The sequence below is a fragment of the Phoxinus phoxinus genome (genome assembly GCF_949152265.1).
Source record: "Phoxinus phoxinus genome assembly, chromosome: 20".
Taxonomy (NCBI): domain Eukaryota; kingdom Metazoa; phylum Chordata; class Actinopteri; order Cypriniformes; family Leuciscidae; genus Phoxinus; species Phoxinus phoxinus.
The window spans coordinates 27,240,308-27,259,372 of NC_136895.1; the positions used below are offsets into that span (position 1 = coordinate 27,240,308).

The 19,065-nt window shown below is 37.7% G+C and overlaps 1 protein-coding gene across 1 annotated transcript in view; it reads left to right on the forward strand.

Annotated features, from left to right (window-relative positions):
• The window catches only part of LOC306987972 (uncharacterized protein), a 42,451-nt gene that overhangs the window by 13,978 nt on the left and 9,408 nt on the right, over positions 1 to 19,065 (forward strand). The window contains exons 3-7 of the mRNA XM_079592647.1: positions 2,465 to 2,788; positions 3,482 to 3,784; positions 6,048 to 6,362; positions 7,026 to 7,337; positions 7,975 to 8,292. Coding sequence (XP_079448773.1) covers positions 2,465 to 2,788; positions 3,482 to 3,784; positions 6,048 to 6,362; positions 7,026 to 7,337; positions 7,975 to 8,292 — 1,572 coding nt within the window. The remainder of the gene's footprint in view (positions 1 to 2,464; positions 2,789 to 3,481; positions 3,785 to 6,047; positions 6,363 to 7,025; positions 7,338 to 7,974; positions 8,293 to 19,065) is intronic.

The following is a 19,065-nucleotide window of genomic DNA, read 5'->3' on the forward strand; positions in this document are numbered from 1 at the left end:
GCTTCCACAATGTGTTTGCTAGTCTTCCTGGGGCCCATACAAGTGCTAAAATGTATGTACAGTTAAAATACACAAATATAACATGCATAAATGTAACATACATATAACATAACCACATGTATACATTTATCCACATATACACATTCACACACATACAGCATTTGAAAGAGTCAGTACCTATAACAGTCACTAATTAACTGGTGTAATACTATTAATTGAAATCTGTTTTAGAGTCTTCTTAAAATTACATATGTTGGATATTTGTCTTGTTCTTAAGTCCAATTTATTCCAAGCAGATGACGATCTAACTAATACTGTTGTCATACAATTGGACCTTGCAGATGGAATCACTAACACACCTGAGCTCACCTGACACGTAACATGTCAGTGAAAATACCCACTAAAAACCAATTTGTCCACAAAAGATTTTGGATTGTTTTTCAATAGAGCATGGTGCATATAACAGAGAAGACTTATATTAAGTTTGTCCTCCACCTTTATCCAGCCCAAACAGGTATGCATTTTATCCACACTAGAGCGAAAAGAGCAACCAAGGGCTACTCTTGCGGCTCTGTTCTGAACGATTTGTAATTTTTTTAGATGTCCCTGTGCAGCACTGGACCAAATTACTGGACAGTACCCCAGATGTGACAGAACTAAAGACTGGACAACTGTTTTCATAACTAATGGTGGACAATATACTGAACATCTCCGGGATAAAGCAATGCCTTTAGCCATTTTAGACACAATATGATCAATCTGATCAGCCCAAGAGAGCTGACTATCCAGCTTCACACCCAAGAGTTTAGTCTGACTCACCTGCTCTACCACAGATGTATCAATAATTAGATTTAAGTTGCAAGGCTTGCCAAGCATACGTTTAGTACCAAAGACTATACATTTAGTTTTAGATATATTGAGAGCTAATTTATTAAGTTTCACCCAATTTGTAATGGCATTAAGTTAATTCTGCAAAATATAGTAATATAGTAATAGTAATATCCGCTAACAAAGTAAATGGAGTCAATTTTGATTTCATGCCGACTTTAAGATGTTCATCTGTACTTGCCAATATATGTTTCTGGCCAGAAAGACACAAAGATACATTTATTCCAAGAGGATGTGTGGATCCAATTGGATGCTGCACACTGGTGGTGGTTGAGGAGAGAACCCCCGATATGATTGTAAAGCGCTTTGGGACAGTAGTACATAGGGCTGCACGATATTGGAAAAAAATTACATTGCGATATTTTTCCCCCCAACGATATATATTGCAATATTGAGAGCCATAACTCCAGGCTAAAGTCAATAATTACCATTCCATGATATTAATAATTTCTCTAATAAGCAAGCTTCATTACAAGTGACAAAAAGGTCACTTAATATTTTACTCCAAAATTAGAACATTTCTGTAAACACAAAATCAGAACACATTTTTAAATAAAATAGCAGCTTTACACCAACCCCCTGATTGGTTTACAACAATATAACTTAAAATAAATATATTTTTTACAAAACAACTTATAAGCATTTTGGTTCACAATCTTTTAAGTCAACTTTTCTTAGCCAAAGTGCCAAAGTAAAACAGTGTTGGTGTTGGTCATCATAATCATATGAAATAAACAAAATGAAATAAAACTTTAATATATTTTGTATGTATTAACTCTTCTAAACAGATTAGAGAACATGTTTCTGTAAACAGAAAAGCCGAACACATTTAAACAGCAGCTTTACACCACCACGCGCATCAAGAGCTGAGGGAGCACCAAAAAATAGCCTAATGAAAAATCAATAAATATAATGGCGATATTATTTCAGTATAGAAATGCAGACATCCTAAGTCTCCCGGAAGTTCCGGGAGTCTCCCGCATATTGTGTCGCCGCGTGTCTGGTTAGGGCACTATGTTAGGCCTATCTCTGTTGTGATGCATTCATAATAAGTTCATGCTGCTGTTTATGCTTCATTTGTTGTTTGCTCATCTAGATTTAATTTTATATATGGGTCAAAATCACTATAAAGTGTCTTTGGTGTCCTCATCAGAATCACTCCGTCATCATGAACAAAATGCAAAATAATGAAATTCTGAGGTTTTATGATAAATCAACAAACATTTACACACATAGAAGTACAATGATACATCTCTTGAAATGTTTTCTTTGATTGGATGTAGCCTGTGTGACTTTGGCACGTCCCACACACTGCTCAGCTAACTTCAGTGAGTGGATAAATGACACAAAATGTAAATAAATTTGATCATTTATATGCTATTTTCATAATAATATTAAACATATGTATGTACACGACTACACGTACGTTTAGTTTAATGGGGTTGGGGTGCTGACCCGTGGGAAGAAAAACGCTACAAAGAGGTGCCACTGATGTAAGGAAAAGCCGTCCACTATCTAAAGAACAACAGAATAATGTATTTCTCTGACAGAATATCTGTTTCTCTTTCTTCTTCAGTTGTGTCTGGTGTTCATGAAGTGAAGTCAGTGTCACTGACAGTGGGAGATTCAGTCACTCTAAACTCTGGGACTATTATACAGAAAGATGATGTGATCGAGTGGAGGTTTGGAGATCTAAACTCTCTTATAGCGGAAAATAGAAAGACTGGAAACTTCTCAACATCTGATGAGAGATTCAGAGACAGACTGCAGCTGGACTATTGGACTGGATCTCTGACCATCAGGAACATTGGAACCAAACACTCTGGACTTTATGAAGCTGATATTAGGAAAAGCAGCAGCTTACACACCATACACAAGTCATTCAACGTGACTGCCGGTGGTGAGTTTATCAACTCTTTTATAGTAATAATGAATTTGTTTAGATCATCAGCCTAGAATAGTTTAAATTAACATTTATTTACACAAAAATAAGGCTAAGAAACAACAGTGTTTGAGTGCTTCATTTCATCATTTGGTGAATTAAATGAAAAGTGGAGATTTGAATAATTCTGTTCATCAGTTCCGAAACACCAGTAACAGTGCAGGCGCAGTCAGGAGTGTGTCCTTATTTGTAAATCAGTTTGGATAAAAGCGGTATGCTTACTGTACGCTTGTGCATGGGGGATGAAACACTCATTTTGTGTTTTTCTCATTTTGTGCATAAATCAGACAGATTCAAGCCCTTTACAGACTATTGAAATTAGCATTATTATACAAGACTTGATTATTATACGTTTGTCAACTGAAATGATTGACTGTTAAAAATATTCAAGCATGCATCTAAAGTATACCATGTAACTTTTTTTTTATTATTAAAAAATAATAAAATATTATTAATGAGAGATTGCAAAAAATCCATCTTCAAACCATGTCTTTACCCAAAATACACTGATAAATCTATAATAATGATTTATATTTTAGAGCAGTTGGTATGGATTTTCAGGAAATTGCATGCATACGTCATTCACATAGTGTAGCTGAAGTAAAGTCTGAGGAGCTGTTACTCAATGATCTTCATGTGTGTGTGTTACAGGGGAAAGGAAGTCAGTGTCAGTGATGGAGGGAGGTTCTGTCACTCTAGAGATTGAGATACAGACAGATGATTTAATGCAGTGGATGTTTGGAGACACTGTCATAGCGGAAATCAATAAAGCAGGCGATAGATTCCTCACATCTGATGGTCCTGATGGGAGTTTCAGAGGCAGACTGAAGCTGGATCATCAGACTGGATCTCTGAACATCACACACACCAGAACCACAGACTCTGGACTTTATGAGCTGAAGATCAGCAGCAGCAGATTCATCATAAACAGGAGAGTCACTGTCACTGTCACTGGTGAGTAGATCAAATCTGTCGATGTAAAAGTGTTCTTATTTAAATCCTAAAGTTAAAAGAACACGTTTAAACTTAATTTGAACATTTAAACATAAATCTTGAATCGTGTGACTGCGTTTAGACTGTTAGTTTGTCTTTCAAAGAAGTTTGGTGCAGAAGACTACAAGATATTTGTGAAAAATACTATTATTGTCATCACCATATTGTCTTAACATTTGGTAATTAAGAGCCTCTTTTTTGTTAAACTTAATGTTTTATTTAATATTATGTAACACTGATTACATTTATATTACCAAGGAGTGCACCAATTGTACTTGTTTCTCTTTTTTTTAAATAATTTTCTCAGTTGATTCCCACTGAAGAGAGTAATATGTATTGAAGTAAGTTGGGAGACACTAATGCTAATTGACACTAATTGCTGCATGTTTTCAACTGATTTTAAATGGATTAATCTGCATTATTGTTTGTAATGTTCTTATTGAAATCATTCCTGTGTTCACAACAAACTCCGGCTGTAACACAGTAATACAGAAGATGAACATCTGAAGGAGAATATCATAATAATTGAAATTACATTAAAGGCTCTCATTAATGAGAGAGTGCAAAAAAATTCATCTTCCAAACCATGTCTTTACCAAAATACACTTTGATAAATCTATAATAATGATTTATATTTTAGAGCAGTTGGTATGGATTTTCAGGAAATTGCATGCATACGTCATTCACATAGTGTAGCTGAAGTAAAGTCTGAGTAACTGTTACTTGTAAGATCCGGCTCAATCGAACCAATGAGGGCAGTCGATCAGCGGGGAAGGTCTTTGCGCGTTACTGTCTTTCCTTTTACGCAACAAAACAAGATTAAATGGAACACAATTCTCATATGTATTTTCTCGTTATTTCATCGGACTCCATGGTTTTAATGATATCCGAGTATCATTAAAATGAACGAATATTTGATTATTCTTTTAAACTCTGATTATATTTTACCCGCTTAGATCAACCTATAGCCTATCGCTCTGCAGTCCTTCTCTCAAGGCTGCACGACACACTTCGTCAGCTCCAGTCATCAAATCAGAGGTAATTTGACTAAATATCTAGGATCTGCCGTATTCACACGTACATCAACAAAGACATATAATTAAGTCCCCTTGAACGCCTCCTCTAGAAATTGAATCAACGTTTTACTTCAATAGGGATGATTGACCACCATGAAAGATGCCAGTCGATCAACTTAACTTCTCTTAAAATGGCTTCAGGTCAAACCCGTAGTCGGGACCACGCACATTTATCTAAAGTAATCATTAACTTAAAACAGTGGATATAGACACACCCGAACCTAGATCGATCAAAACTGTGTTTGCTGATTCTAGTCGGAAATAACTTGTCTCCTCGTTCAAGTACACTTAAAGATACCAGATATTAGCCGTCACTAATCTGACCAAAAGATGTGGAAATATACGAATCCGATAATCTACTGGGGAAAAAACAGTCTCAGAGTCAGTCAGAATAAAATCAAATGTTTACAATTTATTGAGGTAATGAAGTAATAGTTCAAAATCCAATTCAAAATGATACAATCATCAGTTAAGCATATCATACCAATAATTCAGAAATCACAGAATTTGTAGAAATTATTACCTATCAACACAATTACACACATCACTTGTGTGGGCACGGCAGTCAACCTACAGACTCCCAGAACCTTCTGCCCCGTTTCTTTATAAACCCAGATATTCAATAAGCCCACCAAATGGTGGTGTCTGTCATTATAATTAGATTTTAGACCCCTATTGAGGGGTTCGCCAATTTGAGATCAGAATTTGCAACTAAATGGCTTCTTGGTATCATGGCAGAGAATACTTCTTTACATACAGGAGGTGGTTTGAATGGAGGATCAGGGGGAGGGCACACCTTTAAGGAGTACACCACATTTCTCATATTTTAGAACTTCTTTCATGAGAGTGAGACCATTTTACCAGGCGCACAGAGACACTTTAAATGAGACCAAACATAGTTACTTTCTTGTACACACATAACATTGTATAGGTTTTCAGTGAGTTCAGGTGAGGAGGAGAAGAGGGGGAGCAGGGGGAGATGATCAGACTGTAAGAGTAAGTGTGAACTGTACTGTGTTCTGCGTCTTGGGTGTTGCTGTTACATATGCAAGAGGGAGTTCAAATGTTAATTCTTAGGAGAGCCTTTTGTTCCTCGAGGAAGCGCTCAGACGAACTGGCACCAGCCTTACATGTGTTTGTTGTTACAGGTGAAAGGAAGTCAGAACTATCAGTGATGAATGGAGATTCTGTCACTCTACACACTGATCTTACTGAGATACAGACAGATGATGTAATGCAGTGGATGTTTGAAGACACTGTCCTAGCTGAAGTCAGTAAAGCACAAAAACGATTCCTCACATCTGATAGTCCTGATGGGAGATTCAGAGGCAGACTGAAGCTGGATCATCAGACTGGATCTCTGACCATCACACACACCAGATTCACAGACTCTGGACTTTATGAGCTGAAGATCAGCAGCAGCAGATTCATCATAAACAAGAGAATCACTGTCACTGTCATTGGTGAGTAGATCAAATCTGTCGATGTAAAAGTGTTCTTGTTTGAATCCTAAAGTTAAAAGAACACGTTTAAACTTCATTTGAACACTTAATGTAACATTGATCAGGTTTATATTATCAAGGAGCACACCAATTTAGCATATTTGTACTTGTTTCTCTTTTTTTTTTAGTTTTAAGTTTTTATAATTTTCAGTTGATTCCCACTGAAGAGAGTAATATGTATTGAAGTAAGTTGGGAGACACTAATGCTAATTGACAATAATTGCTGCATGTTTTCAACTGAATTTAAATGGATTAATCTGCATTATTGTTTGTAATGTTCTTATTGAAATCATTCCTGTGTTCACATCAAACTCCGGCTTTGTAACACAGTAATACAGAAGATGAACATCTGAAGGAGAATATCATAATTAATCATAAAGAGAGTATAATAATTAAAATTACATTAAAGGCTCTCATGCTCATTAATGAGAGAGTGCAAAAAAATCCATCTTCCAAACCATGTCTTTACCAAAATACACTTTGATAAATATATAATAATGATTTATATTTTAGAGCAGTTATATGGATTTTCAGGAAATTGCATGCATACGTCATTCACATAGTGTAGCTGAAGTAAAGTCTGAGGAGCTGTTACTCGATGATCTTCATGTGTGTGTGTTACAGGGGAAAGGAAGTCAGTGTCAGTGATGAAGGGAGATTCTGTCACTCTACACACTGATCTTACTGAGATACAGACAGATGATGTAATACAGTGGATGTTTGGAGACACTGTCCTAGCTGAAGTCAGTAAAGCACACAAACGATTCCTCATACATGATGGTCCTGATGGGAGATTCAGAGACAGACTGCAGCTGGATCATCAGACTGGATCTCTGACCATCACACACACCAGAGACACAGACTCTGGACTTTATGAGCTGAAGATCAGCAGCAGCAGATTCACCATAAACAAGAGAATCACTGTCACTGTCATTGGTGAGTAGATCAAATCTGTCGATGTAAAAGTGTTCTTGTTTAAATCCTAAAGTTAAAAGAACACGTTTAAACTTAATTTGAACATTTAATGTAACATTGATCATGTTTATATTATCAAGGAGCACACCAATTTAGCATATTTGTAATTTATTTATTTTTTTTAATTTTTTTTATAATTTTCAGTTGATTCCCACTGAAGAGAGTAACATTAATGTATTGAAGTTGGGAGACACTAATGCTAATTGACACTAATTGCTGCATGTTTTCAACTGATTTTAAATGGATTAATCTGCATTATTGTTTGTAATGTTCTTATTGAAAACAGTCCTGTAACTGTTCACATCAAACTCCGTCTGTAACACAGTAATACAGAAGATGAACATGTGAAGGAGAATATCATAATAATTGAAATTACATTAAAGGCTCTCATGCTCATTAATGAGAGAGTGCAAAAAAATTCATCTTCCAAACCATGTCTTTACCAAAATACACTTTGATAAATCTATAATAATGATTCATATTTTAGAGCAGTTATATGGATTTTCAGGAAATTGCATGCATACGTCATTCACATAGTGTAGCTGAAGTAAAGTCTGAGGAGCTGTTCCTCAATGATCTTCATGTGTGTGTGTTACAGGGGAAAGGAAGTCAGTGTCAGTGATGGAGGGAGATTCTGTCACTCTACACACTGGTCTTACTGAGATACAGACAGATGATGTAATGCAGTGGATGTTTGGAGACACTGTCCTAGCTGAAATCAATAAAGCACACAGACAATCCTCCACATCTGATGGTCCTGACGGGAGATTCGGAGACAGACTGCAGCTGGATCCTCAGACTGGATCTCTGACCATCACAGACACCAGATACACAGACTCTGGACTCTATAAGCTGAAGATCAGCAGCAGCAGATTCATCATAAACAGGAGACTCACTGTCACTGTCACTGTCACTGGTGAGTAGATCAAATCTGTCAGTGTAAAAGTGTTCTTGTTTAAATCCTAAAATTAAAAGAACGCGTTTCAACTTCATTTGAACATTTAAACATACAATTTGAATCTTGGGACTGCGTTTAGACTGTTATAGTTTGTCTTTCAAAGAAGTTTTGTGCAGAAGACTACAAGATATTTGTGAAAAATACTATTATTGTCATCACCATATTGTCTTAACATTTTTGGTAATTTAAGAGCCTCTTATTAGTTTTATTTAACATTGATTACATTTATATTATCAAGGAGCACACCAAATGTTGCATATTTGTACTTGTTTCTCTTTTGTTTGTTTTTTGGTAAAGTTTTTATAATTTTCTCAGTTGATTCCCAGTGAAGAGTAACATTAATGTATTGCAGTAAGTCGGGAGACACTAATGCTAATTGACACTAGTAATTGCTCCATATTTCCAACTGATTTTAAATGGATTAATCTGCATTATTGTTTGTAATTACATTAGAGACTCTCATGCTCATTATGACTTAATTTAAACAGAACCAGATTTATATTCACTGTTTTATCACTACAGTGTGTGCAGAATTATTATGCACGTTGATTTTCTGATAATATTTTTTTTTCAGGCACATTTTACCCATTCCAAACCACATTTATCTTAACTACTATTAATTTTGTATTTAATCATTTATAAGTGATGTAATTGTTCATCTAGACTGGAAATGAAAAATGGCTTATATTCAGGTGTGCAGAATTATTAGGCACGTTTTCTTTTACAGATAAAACAAGCCAAAAAAGACATTTAAACAATAAATGAAAAGACTGAAAAGTCAAAAATTATTAAATGCCCATGAGAAGGATGCAATACTAGAAATTGCAGTTACGGCATGACCATTGGACAGTGAAATGCTCATTGGGTCAGCAGGGCCTACCATAGAGTCCGTTTTGCAGAGATGGACTAAAAATGAACTCACAAATCTTACTGCCAGATTCTGGAAGATGAATTCTTCAAACCGTGGCACAAGAGGATGTGGAGCTGGTCCTTCAAGAGTCACTGTCAGTCTGTCTATAAAGCCTATAAAAACTGTCTTCATGTATTTTACTACACTTCAGCTTGTGATTCGCATTAAGAGCGGGTCATTTTTTAGGATTCTTTACCTAACCTGAGTCTCCGAGATCCTGATATCTGGCTCTTCTGGAGACTCCAGGTAGTTTGCAGTTCTGGAAAGTTCTGGAGACTAAAGGGGTCCTGATGGTTTCACTCTTAATTCTTCATTCTTTTGCAGTTAACGTGTGTGTTTTCCTCTCCACCTATTTTCCTCTGACCCTGCTGACCCACTGAGCATCTCACTGTCCAATGGTCATGCCTTTACTGCAATTTCTAGTATTGCATTATTATTGTGGACTTTTAATAATTTTGAACTTTTCAGTCTGAGTTAAATCTCTTTTTTGGCTTATTTTATCTGTAAAAGAAAACGTGCCTAATAATTCTGCACACCTGAATATAAGGCATTTTCATTTCATTTCCAGGCTACATGAACAATTATATCACTTATAAAGGATTAAAATGCAAAATGTATAGTATTTATTAAGATTAATGTGGTTTGGAATGGGTAAAGGTGCAAAAAAAGATATAATCAGAAAATCAACGAGCCTAATAATTCTGCACACACTGTAGTGCTATAGTCAGACTCATTGACTCACAGTAATGACTGTATCTGTACAGTTCGAGATCTACGCTCGGGTTAAGTTAGACTCATTGACTCACAGTAATGACTGTATCTGTACAGTTCGAGATCTACGCTCGGGTTAAGTCAGACTCATCGACTCACAGTAATGACTGTATCTGTACAGTTCGAGATCTACGCTCGGGTTAAGTCAGACTCATCGACTCACAGTAATGACTGTATCTGTACAGTTCGAGATCTACACTCGGGTTAAGTCAGACTCATCGACTCACAGTAATGACTGTATCTGTACAGTTCGAGATCTACGCTCGGGTTAAGTCAGACTCATCGACTCAAGGCAAGGCAAGGCAAGGCAAGTTTATTTATATAGCACATTTCATACACAGTGGTAATTCAAAGTGCTTTACATAGAAGAAATAAAAATAAAAATAATTACATAGATAATAAAAGAAATAAGAATAATTAAAACAGTTTGGAAAATAAAATACAGTGCAAACAGTCGGACGAACAGTGGCACAGTGCTCATTCAGTAAATGCAAAGCTAAACAGTGGTAATTCAAAGTGCTTTACATAGAAGAAATTAAAATAATCAAAAGAAAAAAGAATAATTAAAACCGTGTCTGAGATGGAAGTGATTGAGCAGGTTTGCGGTGCCACTGGACCTACAATCCAGGGACGTCCTCTGCTGGGGTGGTGTACCACACCAGTATTGCCCCACTGGGCCCCCACAGAGCACGTTTCACTTTTGCTGTTTTAAACAAACAGCGAACCTCTATACTCTCCGTAGTATAGATAATCTTCACTCGCCTCGTCGGAGTGAAGCTCTCCCGTTCCCCTTCAAAATCTCTTCCAATCAGACAGCCCTGATAATTAATAATCACCCCTATCTGAGATGGAAGCGATTGAGCAGGTTTGCGGTGCCACTGGACCTAATCCAGGGACGTCCTCTGCTGGGGTGGTGTACCACACCAGTATTGCCCCACTGGGCCCCCACAGAGCACGTTTCACTTTTGCTGTTTTAAACAAACAGCGAACCTCTATACTCTCCATAGTATAGCTAATCTTCACTCGCCTCGTCGGAGTGAAGCTCTCCCGTTCCCCTTCAAAATCTCTTCCAATCAGACAGCCCTAAAAATTAATAAAATCTTCCTGAATCACAGTTTGGAAAAAAATAAAATAAAAAAAAAAAAATACAGTGCAAACAGTCGGACGTATTTTATATCGACCGGTAGCTATTATAGATCTTTCTTTTAAAAGGATCTTCTTACGACTTACATGCATCAACTTTCTTTTCTCTTTCAATCTTCTTACCATCTATCAACTTTCTATTCTCTTTCAATCTTCTTACGACTTGCCATCTATCAACTTTCTATTCTCTTTCAATCTTCTTACGACTTGCCATCTATCAACTTTCTATTCTCTTTCAATCTTCTTACGACTTGCCATCTATCAACTTCCTTTTCTCTTTCAATCTTCTTACGACTTGCCATCTATCAACTTCCTTTTCTCTTTCAATCTTCTTACGACTTACCATCTATCAACTTCCTTTTCTCTTTCAATCTTCTTACGACTTGCCATCTATCAACTTCCTTTTCTCTTTCAATCTTCTTACGACTTCCCTGTATCAACTTTCTATTCTCTTTCAATCTTCTTTAATTCTTTAATTCTATCAACTTTCTATTCTCTTTCAATCTTCTTACGACTTCCCTGTATCAACTTTCTTTTTTCTTTCATTTACTTGCACATTCTTTTCACTTTCCTTAGCCCAGCATTCACATTCTTAGCTCTTTCTCAGACTAAAACTTTAATATCGAACAGTGGCACAATGCTCATTCAGTAAATGCAAAGCTAAACAGAAGTGTTTTGAGTCTGGATTTGAATGTGGCTACTGTAGGAGCACACCTGATCTCTTCTGGAAGCTGGTTCCAGCTGCGGCTGGCATAATAGCTAAAAGCGGACTCTCCTTGCTTTGAGTGAACCCTTGGTATTTCTAGTTGATGTGATCCTAATGATCTCAGTGATCTGTTGGGTTTATATTCAGTGAGCATATCTGCAATGTATTTAGGACCTAGGCCATTAAATGATTTATATACCAGTAATAATACTTTAAAATCAATCCTAAATGTGACTGGAAGCCAGTGTAAAGACCTGAGGACTGGTGTGATGTGTTCAAATTTTCTGGTTCTGCTTAGGATCCTGGCGGCAGCGTTCTGTACGAGCTGCAACTGTCTTATGGTCTTTTTGGGAAGGCCAGTAAGGAGTCCATTACAATAATCCACCCTGCTGGTGATGAAAGCATGCACAAGTTTTTCTAAGTCCTGACTGGAAACAAAGCATCTAATTCTTGCAATATTTTTCAGATGATAATATGCTGATTTGGTTATTGTTTTGACATGACTACTGAAGCTAAGGTCTGACTCTAGAGACACACCAAGATTCCTGACTTGATTTTTAGTTGTTTGACCTCTAGAGTGGAGGTATGCGTTCACCTTGAGAACTTCATCTTTGTTTCCAGACTCACAGTAATGACTGTATCTGTACAGTTCGAGATCTACACTCGGGTTAAGTCAGACTCATCGACTCACAGTAATGACTGTATCTGTACAGTACGAGATCTACACTCGGGTTAAGTCAGACTCATCCACTCACAGTAATGACTGTATCTGTACAGTTCGAGATCTACACTCGGGTTAAGTCAGACTCATTGACTCACAGTAATGACTGTATCTGTACAGTTCGAGATCTACACTCGGGTTAAGTCAGACTCATTCACTCACAGTAATGACTGTATCTGTACAGTTCGAGATCTACGCTCGGGTTAAGTTAGACTCATTGACTCACAGTAATGACTGTATCTGTACAGTTCGAGATCTACGCTCGGGTTAAGTCAGACTCATCGACTCACAGTAATGACTGTATCTGTACAGTTCGAGATCTACGCTCGGGTTAAGTCAGACTCATCGACTCACAGTAATGACTGTATCTGTACAGTTCGAGATCTACACTCGGGTTAAGTCAGACTCATCGACTCACAGTAATGACTGTATCTGTACAGTTCGAGATCTACGCTCGGGTTAAGTCAGACTCATCGACTCACAGTAATGACTGTATCTGTACAGTTCGAGATCTACACTCGGGTTAAGTCAGACTCATCGACTCACAGTAATGACTGTATCTGTACAGTACGAGATCTACACTCGGGTTAAGTCAGACTCATCCACTCACAGTAATGACTGTATCTGTACAGTTCGAGATCTACACTCGGGTTAAGTCAGACTCATTGACTCACAGTAATGACTGTATCTGTACAGTTCGAGATCTACACTCGGGTTAAGTCAGACTCATCCACTCACAGTAATGACTGTATCTGTACAGTTCGAGATCTACACTCGGGTTAAGTCAGACTCATTGACTCACAGTAATGACTGTATCTGTACAGTACGAGATCTACACTCGGGTTAAGTCAGACTCATCGACTCACAGTAATGACTGTATCTGTACAGTACGAGATCTACACTCGGGTTAAGTCAGACTCATTGACTCACAGTAATGACTGTATCTGTACAGTTCGAGATCTACACTCGGGTTAAGTCAGACTCATCCACTCACAGTAATGACTGTATCTGTACAGTTCGAGATCTACACTCGGGTTAAGTCAGACTCATTCACTCACAGTAATGACTGTATCTGTACAGTACGAGATCTACACTCGGGTTAAGTCAGACTCATTGACTCACAGTAATGACTGTATCTGTACAGTTCGAGATCTACACTCGGGTTAAGTCAGACTCATCCACTCACAGTAATGACTGTATCTGTACAGTACGAGATGTACACTCGGGTTAAGTCAGACTCATCCACTCACAGTAATGACTGTATCTGTACAGTTCGAGATCTACACTCGGGTTAAGTCAGACTCATCCACTCACAGTAATGACTGTATCTGTACAGTTCGAGATCTACACTCGGGTTAAGTCAGACTCATTGACTCACAGTAATGACTGTATCTGTACAGTACGAGATCTACACTCGGGTTAAGTCAGACTCATCCACTCACAGTAATGACTATATCTGTACAGTACGAGATCTACACTCGGGTTAAGTCAGACTCATTGACTCACAGTAATGACTGTATCTGTACAGTTCGAGATCTACACTCGGGTTAAGTCAGACTCATCCACTCACAGTAATGACTGTATCTGTACAGTACGAGATGTACACTCGGGTTAAGTCAGACTCATCCACTCACAGTAATGACTGTATCTGTACAGTACGAGATCTACACTCGGGTTAAGTCAGACTCATCCACTCACAGTAATGACTGTATCTGTACAGTACGAGATCTACACTCGGGTTAAGTCAGACTCATCCACTCACAGTAATGACTGTATCTGTACAGTACGAGATCTACACTCGGGTTAAGTCAGACTCATCCACTCACAGTAATGACTGTATCTGTACAGTTCGAGATCTACACTCGGGTTAAGTCAGACTCATTGACTCACAGTAATGACTGTATCTGTACAGTACGAGATCTACACTCGGGTTAAGTCAGACTCATTGACTCACAGTAATGACTGTATCTGTACAGTTCGAGATCTACACTCGGGTTAAGTCAGACTCATCCACTCACAGTAATGACTGTATCTGTACAGTACGAGATCTACACTCGGGTTAAGTCAGACTCATTGACTCACAGTAATGACTGTATCTGTACAGTTCGAGATCTACACTCGGGTTAAGTCAGACTCATTGACTCACAGTAATGACTGTATCTGTACAGTACGAGATCTACACTCGGGTTAAGTCAGACTCATTGACTCACAGTAATGACTGTATCTGTACAGAACGAGATCTACACTCGGGTTAAGTCAGACTCATTCACTCACAGTAATGACTGTATCTGTACAGTACGAGATCTACACTCGGGTTAAGTCAGACTCATCCACTCACAGTAATGACTGTATCTGTACAGTACGAGATCTACACTCGGGTTAAGTCAGACTCATTGACTCACAGTAATGACTGTATCTGTACAGTTCGAGATCTACACTCGGGTTAAGTCAGACTCATTGACTCACAGTAATGACTGTATCTGTACAGTACGAGATCTACACTCGGGTTAAGTCAGACTCATTGACTCACAGTAATGACTGTATCTGTACAGTTCGAGATCTACACTCGGGTTAAGTCAGACTCATTGACTCACAGTAATGACTGTATCTGTACAGAACGAGATCTACACTCGGGTTAAGTCAGACTCATTGACTCACAGTAATGACTGTATCTGTACAGTACGAGATCTACACTCGGGTTAAGTCAGACTCATTGACTCACAGTAATGACTGTATCTGTACAGTTCGAGATCTACACTCGGGTTAAGTCAGACTCATTGACTCACAGTAATGACTGTATCTGTACAGTTCGAGATCTACACTCGGGTTAAGTCAGACTCATCGACTCACAGTAATGACTGTATCTGTACAGTTCGAGATCTACACTCGGGTTAAGTCAGACTCATTGACTCACAGTAATGACTGTATCTGTACAGTACGAGATCTACACTCGGGTTAAGTCAGACTCATCCACTCACAGTAATGACTGTATCTGTACAGTACGAGATCTACACTCGGGTTAAGTCAGACTCATCCACTCACAGTAATGACTGTATCTGTACAGTACGAGATCTACACTCGGGTTAAGTCAGACTCATCCACTCACAGTAATGACTGTATCTGTACAGTACGAGATCTACACTCGGGTTAAGTCAGACTCATCGACTCACAGTAATGACTGTATCTGTACAGTACGAGATCTACACTCGGGTTAAGTCAGACTCATCGACTCACAGTAATGACTGTATCTGTACAGTACGAGATCTACACTAGGGTTAAGTCAGACTCATTGACTCACAGTAATGACTGTATCTGTACAGTACGAGATCTACACTCGGGTTAAGTCAGACTCATCCACTCACAGTAATGACTGTATCTGTACAGTTCGAGATCTACACTCGGGTTATAGTCAGACTCATTGACTCACAGTAATGACTGTATCTGTACAGTACGAGATCTACACTCGGGTTAAGTCAGACTCATCCACTCACAGTAATGACTGTATCTGTACAGTACGAGATCTACACTCGGGTTAAGTCAGACTCATCCACTCACAGTAATGACTGTATCTGTACAGTACGAGATCTACACTCGGGTTAAGTCAGACTCATCCACTCACAGTAATGACTGTATCTGTACAGTTCGAGATCTACACTCGGGTTAAGTCAGACTCATTGACTCACAGTAATGACTGTATCTGTACAGTACGAGATCTACACTCGGGTTAAGTCAGACTCATTGACTCACAGTAATGACTGTATCTGTACAGTACGAGATCTACACTCGGGTTAAGTCAGACTCATCGACTCACAGTAATGACTGTATCTGTACAGTACGAGATCTACACTCGGGTTAAGTCAGACTCATCGACTCACAGTAATGACTGTATCTGTACAGTTCGAGATCTACACTCGGGTTAAGTCAGACTCATCGACTCACAGTAATGACTGTATCTGTACAGTACGAGATCTACACTCGGGTTAAGTCAGACTCATTGACTCACAGTAATGACTGTATCTGTACAGTACGAGATCTACACTCGGGTTAAGTCAGACTCATCGACTCACAGTAATGACTGTATCTGTACAGTACGAGATCTACACTCGGGTTAAGTCAGACTCATTGACTCACAGTAATGACTGTATCTGTACAGTTCGAGATCTACACTCGGGTTAAGTCAGACTCCTCGACTCACAGTAATGACTGTATCTGTACAGTACGAGATCTACACTCGGGTTAAGTCAGACTCATTGACTCACAGTAATGACTGTATCTGTACAGTACGAGATCTACTCTCGGGTTAAGTCAGACTCATCCACTCACAGTAATGACTGTATCTGTACAGTTCGAGATCTACACTCGGGTTAAGTCAGACTCATCGACTCACAGTAATGACTGTATCTGTACAGTTCGAGATCTACACTCGGGTTAAGTCAGACTCATCGACTCACAGTAATGACTGTATCTTTACAGTACGAGATCTACACTCGGGTTAAGTCAGACTCATCCACTCACAGTAATGACTGTATCTGTACAGTACGAGATCTACACTCGGGTTAAGTCAGACTCATCGACTCACAGTAATGACTGTATCTGTACAGTTCGAGATCTACACTCGGGTTAAGTCAGACTCATTGACTCACAGTAATGACTGTATCTGTACAGTACGAGATCTACACTCGGGTTAAGTCAGACTCATCCACTCACAGTAATGACTGTATCTGTACAGTACGAGATCTACACTCGGGTTATAGTCAGACTCATTCACTCACAGTAATGACTGTATCTGTACAGTTCGAGATCTACACTCGGGTTAAACGGTATTCACGGCCTGGTGCCGGTTGTTGCTGTGGTTTAAATCACGTTCATGTTATCAGGGACCAGGATTAAGAACCGCTGTTATAAAACACACTGTTTAACAGAAGCCAGCAGAAAAGCTGGACAATGTCATGTTCCTAGTCGCCCTGCTGTGCTAAAACATGGGCATATACTTCAGAGATATTTTAATCATAAATATGTCTAGGAATGCCAATAATTGTGGCCAAAGTGAATTAGAGAAAAACATTTCATTTTCAGTTGTTTTACTTCAATGATAGGTTAGATTTTTGCTAAAATGTTACAAATTGAAAGGTCAAAAGGATAAACAATGCAGATTATAGCCTTTGCTCATATTTACCAAGGGTCCTAATAATTCTGTTGACTGGACTGTTATTATTACAATAACTAACAAGTTGTCAACATTTTATTTTTGAGGCAAGCACTCTTTTTAAAATTGATATTTTAGTTATATTAAAATTATTGATAATAGGGCTGCACAATATATTGGAACATTGCAAATGTACATATCGCAATCTGCATATCGCAATGGCACGATATTGCTTTAAGAGTGAAAAATCAATTTAATTTATATAAAAAAATATTTAAAAATAGATTTTTTTTAACCATTTATGTTTCACATTCTTTCTGGGAAAAGAAAGCATTGCATCACATATCAAATCACTTTATTTAAAAATGTCTCGCATATCACATTTTTCTTCAATATTTTTCAGGCCTAGTTGATAACATTGATATAGTTCATAATCATTACACTAATGATAACAGCAACATTTTATGTTTTTTATGTGTTTAACTTATTTTTAAATCTTTTTCCACCATTGATAGAATTTTCCGGCTTTCCGTGTTTTCACTGTTATATGGTAGGGGGCGCTATTACACATCTTCTGAAAGAGTAGAGGAGAGCGGGGCACAACGTAACGCAGGGTTAGTTGTAACACACATGGTTTAAATACTTCCACACATGCTAGCATGACGAAACTCAGTGTATTTACTAGTTGCCATATCAACACTATATAGAGAAAAAAATGCGCCAAAATTCTATTGTTTTTGGAAGATATCACTGAACATTTATTAAACCATAGTAAAAGTACATTTCTTAAGTTCATTTTTCATCTCTATTTTTTGTTTATTTAAAATTAGACAAATCTGATATTATTTGAATCTCCAATCTGTTATTTAACAGTTGATATTCTTTACTATTATGAGTTCTATTGAGAAAACATGAATAAATAGTCAATGTTCAGAAATGATTTATTATTATGTTTTGAACTTTGTTGTATAGCTGTGTTTTCCTGTGTTCGTTGTCAAACTCAAATTATTTTATTTTTAATTAATAAAAAAAAATGGCATTAAAGTTAATAATTGTATTTTATTGAGAAAATATTTTAGTTTGACTTGTATATTTTTTTTATTAGATCAGAGCATTTCAAGCTGTCAGTCATGTTACAGTGTACCCACCTATGGGGCATGTTGTCACATGTCACCTCTATTCTTTCGGGGGATATCAAGAGAAAATTATACACTGCATTATTAAAACCACATTTTACTGTACTAGACGTGGGAAATTTATGTGGGAAAAAATAAATACTCTGAATATGTAGATTTACACAAGAAAGTCAAAAAGCGTCACTTTGACCCGCTCTC